The sequence below is a fragment of the Colossoma macropomum genome, unplaced genomic scaffold, assembly GCF_904425465.1.
Source record: "Colossoma macropomum unplaced genomic scaffold, Colossoma_macropomum, whole genome shotgun sequence".
In the NCBI taxonomy this organism is placed as follows: domain Eukaryota; kingdom Metazoa; phylum Chordata; class Actinopteri; order Characiformes; family Serrasalmidae; genus Colossoma; species Colossoma macropomum.
The window spans coordinates 29,607,708-29,625,758 of NW_023494796.1; the positions used below are offsets into that span (position 1 = coordinate 29,607,708).

General features: G+C 40.7%; 1 protein-coding gene across 8 annotated transcripts in view; it reads right to left on the minus strand.

The window, feature by feature from the left end:
- The window catches only part of vit (vitrin), a 46,970-nt gene that overhangs the window by 18,184 nt on the left and 10,735 nt on the right, over positions 1-18,051 (minus strand). For 3 of the 8 annotated variants that reach the window (XM_036583282.1, XM_036583280.1, XM_036583279.1), the window contains exons 2-12: positions 12,125-12,225; positions 11,918-11,980; positions 11,655-11,811; positions 9,475-9,608; positions 9,271-9,348; positions 8,453-8,656; positions 8,007-8,054; positions 7,470-7,508; positions 7,320-7,373; positions 5,569-5,631; positions 2,495-2,557 (exon numbers count right to left, since the gene is read on the minus strand). In XM_036583282.1, coding sequence (XP_036439175.1) covers positions 2,495-2,557; positions 5,569-5,631; positions 7,320-7,373; positions 7,470-7,508; positions 8,007-8,054; positions 8,453-8,656; positions 9,271-9,348; positions 9,475-9,608; positions 11,655-11,811; positions 11,918-11,980; positions 12,125-12,158 — 937 coding nt within the window. In that variant the 5' untranslated portion in view covers positions 12,159-12,225. The remainder of the gene's footprint in view (positions 1-2,494; positions 2,558-5,568; positions 5,632-7,319; positions 7,374-7,469; positions 7,509-8,006; positions 8,055-8,452; positions 8,657-9,270; positions 9,349-9,474; positions 9,609-11,654; positions 11,812-11,917; positions 11,981-12,124; positions 12,226-18,051) is intronic. The other 5 variants (XM_036583283.1, XM_036583281.1, XM_036583287.1 and 2 more) reach the window with 3 other exon arrangements.

Consider the following 18,051-nt stretch of genomic DNA (forward strand, 5'->3'; position numbering starts at 1 on the left):
GACATCCATGAGATTCACTATTTGATTTTAACCATCAAAATCACACCATGTCACTTTTAATCACTGATCCAAATTTAGTTGATACTAATACTATGTTAGATATTAGGGATGTTTGTCCAGTTAGCAGGTAAGTCTCAGTTAGAAATCACACCCAAACATTAAACATGCATTAAACAACATAACTACTTTATGTAATGACAGGTGACAAAAGAAAATGAAGAAACTTAATGGGTACAGATGTTTCCAGGTGTATGGCATGTTAAGCAGTTGACCCATGTACATTATTTCATATAAAGGCTTATTATTCAGTAACTACAGGGACTTCAATGAAAACAAAAGGAGCTTTTCTTGAGTTATAAAAGTGTGTAATAAAATTTTGGGCGCTTGACTTGTTAAGGGGTTAACATCCTTCCATGATCTGGTATGGTGGCATGTATGAATGTGCTAAGCAGGACCTGTTGACCTTGTTTGTGTCGAGATGGCAGGAGAAAAAGATCTAAGAGGCTTTGAATGAGGGTTCACTTCTGGCAAACTGATGGCAGGAGCGTTATTACCAAAGACTGCTAAATCGTTTTAATAAGAACGACGACTACACAGCAAAAAATAAAATTTGGCAAGTGAAATTATCCTAAATCTGGTCAATATATCTAATATCACTTGTTTTGAGACTGTTGTAACCTTGTTATTAGATTACTAATTTCTAGACGTTATTACTTGTTTTAAGTGATTTTAGTGAGTCAAATGGTCTCACTATATTGGCAGATAATTTGGCTTATTTCAAGCACGTACTACAAGCAAAATAAGCTGCCAGTACAGTGGGATAACACAGTGGCTTACTAAAATCACTTCAAACAAGTAGAAAATGTCTAGAAATAAGAGAAATACACTTATAATGAGTTTATAACAATCTCAAATTGAGAAATATTAGATATATCAACTAGATCTACGATTGTTTTGCTTGCCAAGAGACCATTTTTTACAGCGTACAGTAACATCTGCATTTAGATCTACACTCTTAAAGATGGTTCTTCAAGGTTTCTTTAGTAAAGGTAGTGGTTCTATATAGAACCATGAACACTCAGAGAACCCTTTGCATGATTAAAGGTTTCTCTGCATCATGGAATGGTCCCTCGGATTGACGGAGGATGTCTTTTTTATGGTTCTGTATAGAACTTTTGGAAAAAGGTTTTGTACAGCACCAAAAATGTTTCTTCTATTATGATATCATACCTATAACAGTGGAAAAACCCTTATTGGAGCTCTATAGAACTGTTTTTAATAAGGTTCTATTTAGTACCATGTACAGCACATTGTGCATCAATCTGAAGAACCATTTTACCATGCAAAGAACCCTTTGATTATGCAAAGCGTTCTCTGAGTGTTCATGGTTCTATATATCCTTTTGAAAAGGATTCTGTATAGCACCAAAAAGGTTCTGCTGTTATGATATCAAGCTTGAAACGTTAAGCCCTTTTTGGTGCTATATAGAACCATTTTTAATAAGGTTCTGTTTAGTACCATCTACAGCACATTGTGCATCAATCTGAAGAACCGTTTTACCCTGCAAAGAACCATTTAATAATGCAAAGCGTTCTCTGAGTGTTCATGGTTCTATATATTCTTTTGAAAAGGATTCTGTATAGCACCACATAGAACCACTGTCTTTGCTGAAGAACCCTTAAAGAACCAAGTGTGTATGCGAAAGACATGAGAAAATTGTGGTAGAAAGTGCACATTCAGTGATCGTGATGCTCGTGTATTAGTGCGATATGTAATATCAGTGCAATATCTTTCAGAAGAACAGTGATCCGTCCCTCCAAGGAACATTTAGGCTGTTCTAGTAGCGCAACTTTTTACTGAGATAGTTTTTTCCCTTAATTTGCCACCCATCTGTGTATAACTAATACTGAATCGACACACTCCTTATAAAAGTTGTCAAACGCAACATATCGTCACTGCCCAAAAAAACTGTACCTCTATTTTTGGCACTTTTCATTTGAATACGGTGGCCGTCCTTTACAATGTGTGACAATTTCATGTCAAATGGACCAACAGAAATGCAGAATATTTTTGCCCCCCCGTCAAGTTACTATTTTGGACATCCATGTTTTTCTTTGGACAGCGATGGTATGGAAGCTAAGAGTGAAAGAAAGCTACAGAAAAAGAAAAGGACCAGTTGACATTATCTTGTGTGTGTAATCCTAACTTTAGTGCTTTAGGTGACGCATTCCTTTAAGCGGCTCTTGCCAAGGATGTGCAGCTGAGCAACCAGCAGCCGAGTCCAGGACAACCTCGCAGAGGGACGTTCAGTTCAAACGCCTTTGTAAAATGTTTCAAAGGGAGATTTTATAGCCTGTACTTGCTGTCTGCTTTTAAACGGTTCAGCTATTTTGACTCAGATACTCACGGAACCTGGCACATGTGCGCTGTTTGATGTACAGTAGTGAGCATGCAAACACACACACACACACACACAGGGCCTGCAGATACTTACTAGGATTAGAGTGGACTGTGTGCTGGTTCCTCTCAGGCTGGACCAGCTGAACTCGATTGAAAGCTGCGGGACAATGCGAAGCAGGCGGGGAAGAGAGAAGAGAGATAGGCAGGGAAAAAAAGGAAGAGATTCATGACTGCGCAGCAGCTGTTTGGTTTCGGGGCGAGGGCGATGAGGGCCCAGCAGGGTCTCAGTAGCAGACATGCAGACAGATGCTGAGCGTCCTTAGACCAGGGGTCTGAAAATTCCTTGCTGTTTTTCACTCTCCGTCTCTTAAAACGGAGAGTGAAAGGAGGACGCATTGGCAAGGAGTTCTAGGTATCGGTATCACTGTATTGGGGTGATAGTAAGTGTTTTAGTCTTAACAAGCACCCAGAGTGAGAAGATTGCAAAAGGGCTGCGAGTTAGAACTGCGTCAGTCGTTCAATGAGCCAATCAGGTTAGATGATTTGTTAAATCTACCTTGAACATCAGCGACATACAGTACTGTGCGAAAGTCTTAGGCCTAGTCCCATTTCACCCCTGGCCCCTACCACTTAGCCCTACCCCTTAGATTTGTGCGTTCATATCTAGGGGTAGGGTGTCCTGATTCTTGAGGCACCAGAATGTAACTGCTGCTCCATTTACGGTGGAACGGGAAAATTCAAACAAAAAGCTGGCGAATATCTGACTTCAGCTTCATATCACTGAAGAATTAGGGGTGGGTGATAATAAATAATTGCCCCCCTCTTTGAAGGCATATGATGCCCTAAATGTAACTAAAGCCCAGCAGTGAGGAGCTGAACTTTACCCTCCTCTGCTGTCTCTGCAGACTGGCAGGGTCACCTACAGAGCAGAGCTAGTAGCTGTTAATGAAGTGATGCTCTTTATTTGAGGGTCCCATTTCAGAGGGAAGATTTCAACCACTACCCTGTAACTCTGTTCTAAGGGGCAAAGTGACACTCAAAACAAGGAGTAGGGGTAAAAATCAGAAATGGGACTGGGCCTAAATACAGTAAAACATTATAAGAATTTCATGTTTTAAAAACGTTCTTGATATGTTGGTTATAAGAGCACAGTTAGAGGCGCACCAGTTTGGTTCCTGACTTCTCTGTGAACTGGCCAAGCTACACTCTTAAAAAGATGGTTCTTCAAGGGTTCTTTGGTAAAGAAAATGGGTCTGTATACACTTGTAAACAGTCAAAGAAACAACTGCATGACTAAAGGGTTCCTTCCATTGTGAAATAGTTCTTCAGGTTGATGGAAAATGTGCTGTAAATGGTAAATGGTTCTATGTAGAACATTTTTGAAGAGAGTTCTGTATGGAACTAAAAAAGAGTTCTGCTGTTGTTACGATGTCAAGCTTGTAACAATAAAAGAACCCTTTTCAAAAAGGTTCTACATAGAACCATTTACAGCACATATAGCACACTACAAATATGTATAGGTTTATATGTAGATGTACAGTGTGCTGTATAGAACCCTTTTCAAAAAGGTTCCATTTCACAATGCAGAGGACCAAAAAGAGTTCTGCTGTTGTTACAGTGTCAACCTTGCAACAATAGAAAAAACCCTTTTTAGTGCTCTATAGAACCCTTTCCAATAAGATTCTATATAGAATCAATCTGAAGAACCATTTCACAATGCAAAAAACCCTTTAGTCATGCACAGTGTTCTTTTAAGTGTTCAGGGTTCTATACAGAACATTTTCTTTACTTAAGAATCCTTGAAGAACCACCTTTTTAAAAAAGTGTAGGTATTGGATGGTAACTGCAAAGACTGGACCTTCTGGAGGAGAGGTTTGGAAATGGTTGAGCTAAGATTAAATAATAATGTGATTATATTGTTTATTTTTATTGGTTATAATGTTAGTATTTTGGAACAAATAAAGTCTTACTTATTTACATATAATACTTACATTTACATATTTTCTCATAGGCCCAACATTTTTGCACATTTGGTAGACATTCTTATCTAGAACAAATTACAGTTTAATCATGTTTTGGATGTAGGCGTATTTAGCGTTAGGAGTCTTGCCTCAGGGCACTTTTTGTGTAGCATGGTATGCTTACCCAGGCGTGATTCAAACCCCTGTTTCTGAATGGTGGGCAGTGGTACTACGCTCTGCACCAACCCAAATGTTAAGAGCCATTTGGTCCTTTCAGCAAAAAATCAAACCACTTTGGGATCCACAGCATTTTATATCCATCTTGGCTGTAAATGTGTCTCAGTGTGTGCTGATATTCTAGTATAGGCTAAAAAATATAATATAAATGAAAACACAGACTTACTTTGCTCTGCTTTAATCTTTAGCTCAGCTATAGCCACTTTTCTTGCATATCTGGCAGGAAACCTTTCCTCAAAAGTGGAATAATTTTTCAACGTTTGATTTTTTTGTGTGGCTGAAGTCACTTCTCATTCACCAGCTTCTCGTTTGAATTTTCCCATTCCACCGAACGGGAAAATTCAAACAAGAAGATGGTGAATGAGAAGCGACTTCAGCATCCCGACTTTTTAATGTTCGACAGTTTCTCGATGCAGATCTCTTCGCCTTTTCTTTAGCTGCTAGCCAGGCATATTGTTAGTCTGCGTTGCTATGGTGACCAGCGGTCTGCACGCCAACCTTCAGGGTTAAAGGGTGAATCAGCAGTTTTACATTAACTCCAGCAACTGTGTTGAATGATCAGCAGAGCTTTATTTTACTGTAAAGGAGGATTATTTTATTATTACCTACAAATCTAATTCATGCGGCTCCGGGGCCACATGTTGCCGACCCCTGCCCTACACTACACTAACCACTACTGTACAGTACTGTATGTCATTTTTTTTCAATGTCTGTTCTTACATGCTCAGAGTACTCAACCAGTCGTCACTGAGTGGCGTGGGCATGCAGAGGCCTTGGGAATTGGCTGGGATGTCTTACTCATGCCCAAGTGGGCCACATCCTTGCAGAGTTTAGTTTGCAGCTCATGGGCTTAGTAATTAAATATGGTAGAACAAACCAGACAAAAGCCTAAACTCTGCACTGCAGTCATCCTCCAGGACTGTAGTCTGGGCTGTAGCGTGACATAGGACTGAATGCCAGTGTTGCTAACCTGGAGAGGAAGGTGCTGAGGGCTGTCTCCTGATTGTGGCACCTGCCTCCGGCCTGCGTACACCTAGAAGACAGAAGGCAGGTTGAATATGTGTACATATGAATACCTTCTGTGACCTCGCAGAAATGTACCCACACCTTAATGAGATGCAGCAGAATATGAACATTTACATAATATGTATTTATTCAAAAACTAGATAAGCATAAAAATAAAATCACTATTATGAGAGACTCTATATACACAGAAAAAAGTTGTTGTATCAGTCACAAAGGTTTCTAAGGCCCTTCTTTGTCTTTGCCTGTTTTAGAAGCTAGCAATTATCTGAGCTTCCAAACCACATGTGAAAAACCCTGCTTTCGAAAGTGTAACCAGCAAAAACGCACGAGTTACGACTTCAACAAACTGTCAAGTAACATCCATCCATTGGTGTGTCTACTTTTGGACAGCATTCATTGCTTGTCCACAAATCTGCCAGTTTCTTAGGAAGTCTTGGACAGATGTCAAAAGATAGCTGTAAACAAATGCCTTCGGAAATGGTGTGGTCTTCAGTGCTGTGCAAAAGTTTTAGACACCTGATTAAAAAAAATCTTCAAAAAGCAGTAAACACCAACACTAATATTAGAATAAATACAAATTAGTGAAATGTATTGGGACACCCCTTCTAATTACTGAGTTCAGGTGTTTCAGCCACACCCCTTGCTAACAGGTGGATAAAATTAAGCACATAGCCTTGCAGTCTCGATAGAGAAACACTGGCAGTAGAGGGTCGTACTGAAGAGCTCAGTGACTTTAAATATGGCACTGTCATAGGATGCCGCCTCTGCCACAAGTCAGTTTGTGAAATTTCTGTCCTGCTAGATCTGCCCCTGCCAACTGTAAGTGCTGCAATTGTGTAAAGGATGGACTCTGGAGCAGTTTCAGGAGAACGTTACCTGCCTGACTGCACTGTGCCAGCTGTAAAGTTTGGTGGAGGAGGGATGATGCTTTGGGGTTGTTTTTCAGGGGTTGGTCTAGAACCAGACCAAGACATTTTGCACAATTCTGTGCTTCCAACTATGTAGGAACAGTTTGGGGAAGAACCTTTCCTGTTCCAGCATGACTGAGCCCCAGTGCACAAAGCAGCTCCATAAAGGCCTGACTGGGTGAGAACTTGACTGGCCCTCACAGAGCCCTGACCTCAACCCCATCAAACACCTTTGGGATGAACTAGAACGGAGATTGTGAGCCAGACCCTCTCGTCCAACATCAGTGTCTGACCTCACAAATGCTCTTCTGGATGAACAGGCAGAAATTCCCTCAGACACTCTCCAACATCTTGTAGAAGCTTCCCAGAAGAGTGGAAGCTGTTACAGCTGCAAAGGGGGACCAACTCCATATTAATGCCTATGGATTTAGAATGGGATGCCATGAAAGCTCCTGTAGGTGTAATGTGTAGATGTCCCAATACTTCTGTACATTTTGTGTATGTTAAAGTGGGATTATTTGAGAACGGTCATAAAAGTTTCTTCTGCCAGTCAAGCAATGGAAGCTATATAGATAGTTCACGTATGGAGAGCAGTGGCACAGACATATCAAGCATTGGTTTTGTGAGGACAGCAAGTGGGAAAAATACTTTAACCAGCATAATAAAGAACACAAATGACTCAAGCCAAAGAGCACTTAGCATTTCTTATCTTACCTTGGCATATAAGATGTATAACATATCTTATTTTGGGCAACTGTATCTTTTAAAACTTGAGAAAGGAGTTTACCTGGATTGATGCGGGGTGAGTATCTACTGGCGTGGGCAGGACCACCTCTGAATGCTTTGGAGAAACGTAACATTCAGAGCTTAGGATGACAGTGCAGTACCAGGTGAAAACTTGCTGTGTGCCAACTGAGAACATCAAAAGGGGACGTACCTTGAGGAAGACCCTTTCCTTGGCCATTCTGTGACTGCCCTATAGCCAATGTTGAGACAGAATGATTCATGTGGTTTAACATGGGCATTCAGGCAACATTGGATAGAGCCAGTATCATCATACTTTTCCTTCTTTGTTTACTTAATACATGCTCTATCATTAGTGTCGGCATTGGACTAACATATTAGTCAGGAATAGGCCATAGAATTGTCCATGATACAAATATACGCTGCTTCTTCTACAGTTGTTTACAGCAATAGCTTAGAGCATCACCTTCAAATGCAGTTAATAAAAGTAAGGGCTGAGAGAAAGCTACACCACTGTGCTCACTGAAGACTATAATCACGCACCTTAACGCCCACAATTTCACCAAAAAGGCATTTATTGCTCTGGTATAAACGTATTCAGGCCACTTCGGACAGGCTGGCGCAACATCAGACAGGATAATAAGGAAACCAAAAACCCAGAAGACCCAGAATGACCAGAGAGCGAAGGCTAAAACATTGCAGAAACCTGCTTCATGCGCACTGTACTTACTTGCACTGGCTGCTGCAGCCACAGAGGCAAAGTATGGGTGACTGCTGCCTGAATTGGAGAAAGGGGGACACTTTAGAGGTAGCGAAAAAGAAAGAAAGAGAGTCCAACCTGCTCAGGGCACATAAAAAGACTGCTTTGATGCCATTCCCTCAAAATCAGCATCCGAAGTGTCTCTCTACAGTTTGCATGGCAGCACATGTGTCATACAAATGTAAAGGAGGCCTTCAATTGAATGATCATTTATGCAGGGTAATGTGGTGCTGAAAACTTCAGTATACTGTACCTTAGTTACAGTGGATCAGGGATTGCTGACCGCATTAGATTTTCATAAAAATCCACAATCCACCACAGAATGAATGAACCATTTGACAAGAAGACATATTTTATAAGTTTATAAGTCACATGCACATGAACGAGTCTGTGCAGAACGGTAGAGACGAGCTAACCTGCATCTCGGACTTTATGGACAGCAGCTCGAGGCTTGGTTGTGGTGGTGGAGGGCGTGGGCGCAGGAGTTGTGGGAGGTGGAGTTGTGGTGGTTGTGGTGGTGGAGATGGTGGTTGGCTCCGGCAAGGTTGTTGTGATTGGCTCAAGGGCTGCTGTGACTGGAAGTGCGGTGGAGACTGGCGAGGCTTTGGCTTCCTTCTGACCTTCAGAGAGACAGATGGGCGAGGGGGGGAGAAACAACTTTTACAGTAAGAGCAGTGTTTAACTACATTCCACTGCTGTTGGACTAAGACAGCCTGAGGCACAGATACCTCAGCCTACTTGTAGGCGGCTTTCTCACAGGCATACTTTGTCATTCTGTAGGACAGTGGTCACCAACCCCGATGCTGGAGATCTGCTTTCCGTTCCAACCACAATCTGCGACACCTGCTCCAGCTAAATAACTTCTGCAAAAGTTCTTCATTGGCTTGGATCAGTTGCATTAGTGTTAGATAAAGCGGAGGGACTTGATGTTAGATGCAGATTGGATCTAAACTTGGTGGGGAAGAAGATCTCCAAGAGGAGGGTTGGCGACCACTGCTGTAGGATGACAGCTCGGCCTGCAGGTATAAAATTTGGCCATTGGAATTGGGGTTCTTTTGGTACAAGATCGTCACGAAGGTTTAGAATACCTCAGCCCCCACTTCCCATTTCTACAGATCTGCTAAGAATAGCATAAGGCCTTCAATCTTACAACAACAATAGAGTTCCATTTTGTGCATATCATCATCAGATTACTCTGAATATCCAATACAGAGTGACCCAAAATCCCCCTTACTTGTTTTCACTGTGATGGGTTTTGAAGGAGTATAGTCCAGGGTAGAGGGGTAGATCACACCTTTCTTTGGTTTGCCCACTGAAATAAAAGCAGAAGCTTGAACACATCAGCTTACTTTGAAAGTTAGGACTAAGCAAAAACATCTCTGATTGTAACAGTCATATCATATAGTTCAGTTTAGCTCTTCACAGCGGATCACGTTACCTTCAACAGTGAAAGACTCTCTCCAGTTGGGAAGGGAGAGTGACCTTACGCCATTAGCGGCACTACCCTTATAATCCGACTGACCTGCCATCTTCTTCACAATCACCTTCCCTCCAGCATTGGTGATGACCCCACTGGAGAGAAACCATAGAAGTCTCACTCCATATGCAAAAAGTACTGCAGTGGTTTAGATCTGAGAATGGTGAAGTTGATATGAACTGATTGAATTGAATACCTTTTTAATAGCATTTCCACCACATAGCAACACAAATATGACGTATTAAATGTCTATTTTAGTCAAATCTATTGAAAAAACATGGAGCTTTGGGATTGCATGATCCTTACATGGCCTTTCAATGTGTATGACTTTTTCGTCCGTTCTGGTGTCCTCTAGGCCTTCATCAGCGGTCAGTCTTGACCACAGGACTGCTGTCTACTGGATGTTTTTGGTTTGTGAACTATTCTGTGCTGGTTTAACATAAATGATGACTTGACATAGTATATAGGAATCGTCTTACAACTTAATTTGGGGTGTCAGTTTGGTTATTTTTATAGAAAAAAAAGCTGTAAATATGCTGTAATTTCATACTTTGCACATTAGCTACTCTTTCTGTAACTTTTGAACACACTATTTCTGCTAATGTCAGTTTTAAACCAGAACAAGTGCAGTGAGGCCGGTAAAGCGCAATCAGATTGGTTGAAAACTGTCACAACAAGTGGAAGGAAACACTCTCTAGTCTCTAGCTGCTCTCTGACATTTTAGATTTAGACGAAAGGCAGCTAGTCTGAACCCAGTGGACCTTCCTTTTTTAAACAGTTCAAGACTTTAGACATCTAAACTGATTTGTTTCCTTTTGAAAATAAGCATCACTGCTGCTGTGTGTGGATAATGCAAGTTTAAGGTACTAAAAAGTAGGATCAAAACTGGATCAGATTCATTTTAGCTGATATCAGATCCACTAAACTATGTCGCAATCAGACATCCCTAAATTTAGTACATTTTCAGACCTTTTATGACCTTTTCAGTATCTTTTTTTAAGACTTTATCAGACTTTTTAGGATATGCAGGAACCTTGTATCTGTACGGTAATTGTAGTGTAACGTCCAGGACTGTACAATACACTCTTGGTTGATGGTTCTTCAAGGGTTTTTTAGTAAAGAAAATGTTCTGTTTAGAACCATGAATGCTCAGAGAACCCTTTGCATGATTAAAGGGTTCTTTACATTCTGAAAGTGTTCTTCAATTTGATGGAAAATGTGCATGGATGTGCTATAGTTGGTTCTATATAGGGTAGAAAAGGGTTCCATATAGCATCCAAAAGTGTTCTTCGATTGTTACAGGCTTCTATATAGAACATTCTATATAGAACCATATACAACACATTCTCCATCAGTCTGAAGTACCCCTTCATGATGTAAAGAACCCTTTAATCATGCAAAGGGTTCTCTGAGTGTTCATTTTCTTTATTGAAGAACCCCTGAAGAACCATCATTTTTAAGTGTACTGTAGTACCTGGTAAGGTTTAGGACGATTCACATGCTAGAAACATCAGGCCTTATAAAAAACATAGATTTGACCACCTTTAATGACGTACGAACTACTCTGCGTCTGTTTAATGAAACTTTCAACTGATGTGGAAACATTTGAGCACAAATGATTAATCAGTTTCGGTGCGTGAAATCAAGTGCCAGCCTACCGGCACCTCATTTACATATCATTTACATGACATGCAGAAATTTCAACAACAGTATTGAGTGGCGTCATGAGGCAATGGCTGCGCTTGTAGATGGAGTTTGAGGTCGAGCAGTGAGTGCACGGCTCCCCCTACTGACCAAACTTCATAGTGTTAAACTTACAACGAATAAACGGCGAAATAAACACAACGACTTGGTTGGAACATGGAATAATTCCAGCTAAGCATTTGTCTATACTAGTCTACATGTAAAATAAGTACATCTTTCTGTTCCTGTTTACCTTATTGGTGTTCTAGATTCTAGGTTTGTTAACCTATTACGCTCAAATGTACACAGGCCTACCAGATATGGGTTTCACTGTTGATACGGCAAAGATGAAAATTTGCGCACGCTCATTTATGTTAAATTTGTATGCAACTTTGATGAATGAGGGCCAGCGTGTTGTAGATGCCTGATTAGATTTTCGACACAATATGCAAACTTACCTGTGGATGGCAGCGTTGCAAATGCTGGATATGGAGGCAAAGACGCCTGTCCCATACACCCTTTGCATGGTCTCCCGGCAGCTAGCAGGACACCTAACGATAAACTCGGGGTAGCTGATTTTTCCTGCCCTCACATCACACTCTATATCTGGCACAACTGTGTGGAGATAATATGATTGGATAAAGCTCTGCACAGAGGTCAGAAATGCAAATGAGACCCATGTAAATGATTGACATAATGAATTGTTGCTGTTCGAAGGTACCTTGTTTTGCCTTCTTGTTCTTTCCATTTGGCTTAGCCTCACTGCTACAAATCAGTAGAAACGCTATGGGGGAAGAGAATGAATACACAAATTTGCTGAAACCCTGAACATAAGCACATAGAAGAACATATTGCAGATTGATTCTCATCTAATAATACTCTAAAAATCCATACGACCCAAAGTGTATAAGCATATAAAGGGCCTCACCAACACAGACGGTGATAATAGGTGCTCTGAACATCTTGGACGAAGGAGCAGAGAGGATACAGTTTGTTCCTCAGTTGTTCTCTCGGCCCGTTCACTAACACCTGAAAGAAGAAATAAGGTGGTAATGACTCCTTATGCATAGTAATAAACAATAAGGTGGCAATAATGGATCCAGTTAGGTTGAACAGATTTTACCTCGGTAAATACCAAAAACCACTAGTCATAAAGGAGCAATTATAACACCATAAATCTAGTCACACCTATTTGAGCTTATTGGACATCTCATTCCAAAACTATGGGGATTAATATGAAGTTGACCCTTTTAGTGGCTATAACAGCCTCCACTCTTCTGGGAAGATTTCCACAAGATTTTGAGTGTGTCTATGGGAATTTTTGTCCATTCAGTCAAAAAAGCATTCGTGAGGTCAGACACTGATGTTGGATGAAAATGACTGGCTCACAGTCAGCGTTCCAGTTCATTACAAACATGTTCAGTGGGGTTGAGGTCAGGACTCTGTGTGGGCCACTGGAGTTCCTCCACATCAATCTCATCAAACCATGTCTATATGGAGCTCACATTGTGCACTGGGGCTCAATTGTACTGAAACAGGAAAGAGTCTTCCTCAAACTGTTGCCACAAAGTTGGAAGCATATATTTGTGTAAAATGTCTTTGTGCTGCAGCATCAACATCACCCTTCACTGGAACTAAAGGGGCCCAAACCCTGAAAAACAGCCCAAGCTCATTATCCCTCCTCCACCAAACTTTACTGATGGCACTGTACATTCTGGTGGGTAACGTTCTCCTGGCATTCGCCAAACCCAGACTTGTCCATCAGACTGCCAGATAGAGAAGTGTTATACCACTCCAGCTGACACTTGGCATTGTGAATAGTGATCTTAGCCTTGTATGCAGCTGCTTCACAAAGCTTCTGACACACAGTTCTTGTGCTGATTTTGCTTCCAGAAGCAATCTGGAACTCTGTATTGAGTGATGCATCAGAGGATAGACAATTTCTATGCACTGTTGTTGCTCCTAGATGCTTCCATTTCATGATGATAGCACTTACAGCATGCTCTCACTCTACTGCCAATGGTTGTCTATGGAGATTGCATGGCTATGTGCTTGATTTTATTCACCTGTTAGGAATGGGTGTGGCTGAAACCCCTGAACCCAATCGTTAGGAGGGGTCTCCACATACTTTTAGTACTTTTAGCCATATAGTCTTATTTAGGGATGAGAAGGTGAGGTTTATATGAAAGGAATAATTAAGCATCACAAATAAATTCTGAGCTAAAATATTTCTTATAACAGCCAAGCATTCGGCCCACATGCAGGGAAGATGACATTAATGTGAATTTTGGTAGCATCTCACCTACAGTGATGGAAGCATCTTTTTTCTTTAATCTTGTTTCTTGATCTTTAGTGAAACAGTGCTTTACTGACAGATGGTCAGTTCTCAACTGTCACTGTCTTTAAACTTAAATAAACAACAGAAACTCACTGTATTAAATAATATAAATATTGTAGGACTGGGGACGGAGCTACCCCGAATTTTTTGCAATTAGGACTTTTATTAATGACCTTACTTTTCTCATTTTTTGTCAGTTCTATTACTAAAAAAAGCTTTAATTTTAAGTTGTTCAGTGTTTTCAGTGACAAAACTGTTTATGATTTTGCCATATCATCGAGAGATTGCAAATTTGAATCCTGCCGATGTCATGACCTAAAAAAAACTACACTTGGAAATATCCGGGCAATCAAGCTCTAGTTTGTACCATAAAGATCTTATAGCCAGGTAACAGGAGGCAGTTGTGGGCTGGAGATTAGGGAACCAGCCCTGTGACCGGAAGGTTGCCGGCTCGATCCCCTTGGCTGATAGTCCATGACTGAAGTGCCCTTGAGCAAGGCACCCAACCCCCAATTGCTCCCCGGGCGCTGTGGATAGGGCTGCCCACCGCCCCGGGCAAGTGTGCTCACTGCCCCCTAGTGTGTGTGTTCACTAGTGTGCATGTATGTGGGTGTTTCACTGCACAGATGGGTTAAATGCAGAGGTCTAATTCCACACTGTGCAAAACACAGTTGGCTGATGGTTCTGAATTCAATTCAACTTTGTTTTGCTGAACTAGGTATCCTGGCTTTGTATTTTATCGGTTATTCTCAGTTTTCTGTGGTGTGGACAGTATACAGCAGTTAGATTAACCTAACATTATGAAGTCTTGGAATTTTCACCACCTACAAACTTGATACTGAACTAGACTATTGACTCATAGTAAGTCAAGTATGTGGTGATATAATCAATACCAAATGTATCTCAGCTCCTCATAGCATTTGCTTACTGTATATTACTGACGACAGTCAATCAAGAGGTCAGTGGAGATGATTAACAAGTCCATACTTCTGAAACAGTCATTATAGCCCACTTAAATGATGTGTTCTCCTACTTCCCAGCATCCCAAGCTAGAGTCTGCTGACAGATATAGAGAAAGAACGGGCAGCACAGCCTAATTGCGCTGTGGGAGACAAGCCTTGAAATTAGGCTCCTGTTATCTCTGTTATGAGAGGTATGCCAGGAAACCTTCTGCACTAGCCAGCATCTCAGTCTCTGCCTGGTCATTCGATGGTCAAGCATGATTAAGGGTGACCGTGTGGTCAACCAGCGATCCCAACCTGAGGTGAACACAATGAAGAGCACACTGTCTGAGACTGACTGTACCCTTGTGATGTTAATGAAGGGGTTGAGAAGAGGACAGCTGGTCAGTTCAGAAGAGTAGACAGGTACAGCGCAACCGGCAACTGTGGAAGAACTATCGCTCTCCTGGGGCCCAAGATGGGCCTCGAAGGGCTAATCTAGGAAAAAGGAATGAAAAAGGATCCCACATCCACAAATCTTTTGTGTTGATGTCACGTCTCAAGGCTGCGGTCCAACAGTGGATGACAGTATTGACTATTCTAAAGGTGGTGTTGCAAATAAGACTTGTCAGCAAGTTGGAAATGAGTCATTTGAATTTGCATTGTTCCAGTTCTAAACCCTGATTGGCTGAACATCTTTCAAACACGCACTAATACTTGGGCTTCTGTATTGATGCAGCAAGTTCAATGGGAATTCCACTAGTTTTTAAAAGTTTTTGTATACTCAAATTATTCAGATGTAAACATAAGTTACTAATGTACAGTTAGAATTGTTCACAGTGGTGATGATAGGAACCAGATGTCCATTTAGTGCCTCTAAAAGATGCCTCACAGAAATGTACTGCACCAAATGGTTTATGAATTCATAGTGCCACGCCTCAGTCATAGTTTTATGATAGTTTTGAGAGACGTTTTGTGGCTAAAATGTATTTTTTAAAAGTCATAAATTGTGTAAAAAGGCAAAATAATACACTTTAGAATTCTTTTTTTCCCAGATTTAGCACTATTTTACCATATCAACACAACATATAAAACTTAGGAGATGTGTAGGTTCACTAGTTGTTTTTGGATTGTAAACAGAATGGCTATATTTGTGAAGACATCAGTATTGTTTTCTCTACAAAGCACTATTTGATGCTAAAACACTCTGAATTACTTTATTTTCATATCAATGACTAAATTATACCAAAATTAAAAAACATTTGATGGCATTAAAACTTCTGAAACATGACATACTTCGAAAAAGCTAATGCGCACCAGTGCTCTGCATCACCTGCAGTGAAAAATTTAGTTGACTAAAAATGAAACTAAAAGTTCAGATTAAAAAAGAAAAATTAAATTTCTTTGTCCTTTTATCACAAATATCATTCCAAAATGAACTAACTATATTGCTTGGCAAACTGTTTATTGCAAGTATATTAATAAAAATACTGAATTAATAATTAATTGATAATAAATCCAGTTATTTCTTGAAAATAATTGCATTTAAAATTGTGCCAAACAAAATCCCTTAACCGTGGTCTCTTAAAATCACTGTAACACTCTGCCCATTGTGACCACCGCTTTAATATACCATGAAACGTTCTCTGCTGTACTAATTTTTCTAGTCAGCCCAGAACTGAGAATGTTTTTATAGGCTCCTCACTGTACACCCTCTTATAAAACCCTCACGTGACCTGACATATTCCCCCGAGCAGACTGAACACCAGCCTCTCTTGGGCAGCCCTCCACGATATCCCTCTCAGCCATACAAAACAGAGTGAACAGAGGAAGAGAGAGAGAGGGAACATGCTGAAACACATGCATGTCTTATTGAAGACAGAACTGCCGCGTATTAGCAGCGAGTCAGGGTACGAGGCTGTGGAAAACGGAAACCACTTTCGTCATTTGCCAAACACCTGTTATTACTACCGTGTGTTCACCTATATTAGGTTCTCCTCCAGGCCTGCAACCGAAGCCAAGCGGAGGCTGACGCGTGGGAGTTTTCACCCATTACTGCTGGCGGCGAACAAGAGTTTGTGTTGGAGAATAGCGGATGTGACTAGAGGACGCCAAAGGGAAGCCTAATAAGGGGAAGTGACTTGTGTGGGTGTGTGGGACAGTAGCCAAAAAGATGATTAAAAGGAAAACACAGGGCTAGGACCTGGATGTTTTCATGGGGTGGAAAATTAAACGAAAGTTTAAGTGCAGACTTGAACCGAGAGAGCATTACTGGCCTCGCTCTCCCCCCATGCATAGCATGTTGCTAGCCAGTGTGGACGTCTGTTAGCTGGAATAACAGAATTACATTCTCCTCCAAGCGTGTTGAACTGTCAAATGATTATTCATTAGCAGCTGTTTTCAAAAGCTCCTGAGTGCAGTTTAAGCTTATCCCTTCATCAAATGGGGCCCCATTATCAGGAGATCATGAGTTCAAATCCTGGCAATGCCACGGCCATCAGTGGCCGGGGGTCCAGAAGAGGACAATGGGCCGTGCTCTCTGGGAGCTCATTGATTTTAATTCCTTGGCTTCTCTCTTAGAATGCATTAAAGGTGGCCCACCAGCCAATGTGCCACAGTTTTCACAGGGTAGCACCACTGTGAGCCATGGTTAACAAAGTCAGCTAAAGTATAAGTCTTTTTCTCTGACTAGACCTTCAAATTAAATTAACTACAGACAAAAAACACAAAACTGACATTGAGAACTGTAATCAATATCATGAAAACACAACATTTCCTCACTTTTTTTAAATGAAACAGGTTGATGTAGTACATAAACACTGTTCAGGTTTCAAAATGTACCATTCTTTTCCCAGTCTATACAGATACATATACATTTATGCCTATACAGAAACAAAGCTGCAAAAAACGCTCGCTTTTAAATGATGTGATGTAAACCGACACATTTATCAGTGTCCACCTATACAGCATTCGGGCTTAAGTTATATGGAGTGTTTCATCACTGGACTGCTTCAGAATCTGAACAGAGGCCTTTTACATAAAGGCACAGTAACAAAAACTGCCTGTTTTATTCTAATTGATAAAAATGGATGGAAAAAGGTCATGTAAAACTGATTAATGGCAGTTTTTGGTCATAAATTCACACAAATATTGTAAGTGGACTTGAGGGGAGAAAAATAAAAAACATTAATATATAGCATATGGACATTTTAATATTAAGTGATAAACAACCATAGACATGAGAGGACGGAGAAACTAAAACTGGAAGCTAGACTGGTCTTGCAGCAGCATCTTCAGTAGTTCAGTTAATATTTATTGTTATATATGTTTGTTTTTTTATTTTGAATGCATAAGGTTACAACAAAGTAACAATATTTTGGTAAAGACTGTGCCAACCAGGTGTTTTGATTCCCTCGTTGAAAAACGTTGGACACCCTTTTTTTAACCCCTTTTTTTTAACCCCCTTAGGTCAGCGCCCAACAGGAGGCCCAAAGTTTATTACACACCTCTATAACCTAAGAATAGCTCCTGCCGGTTTGCATTGAGGTCCATGTAGTTACTGAATAATAAGCCTTA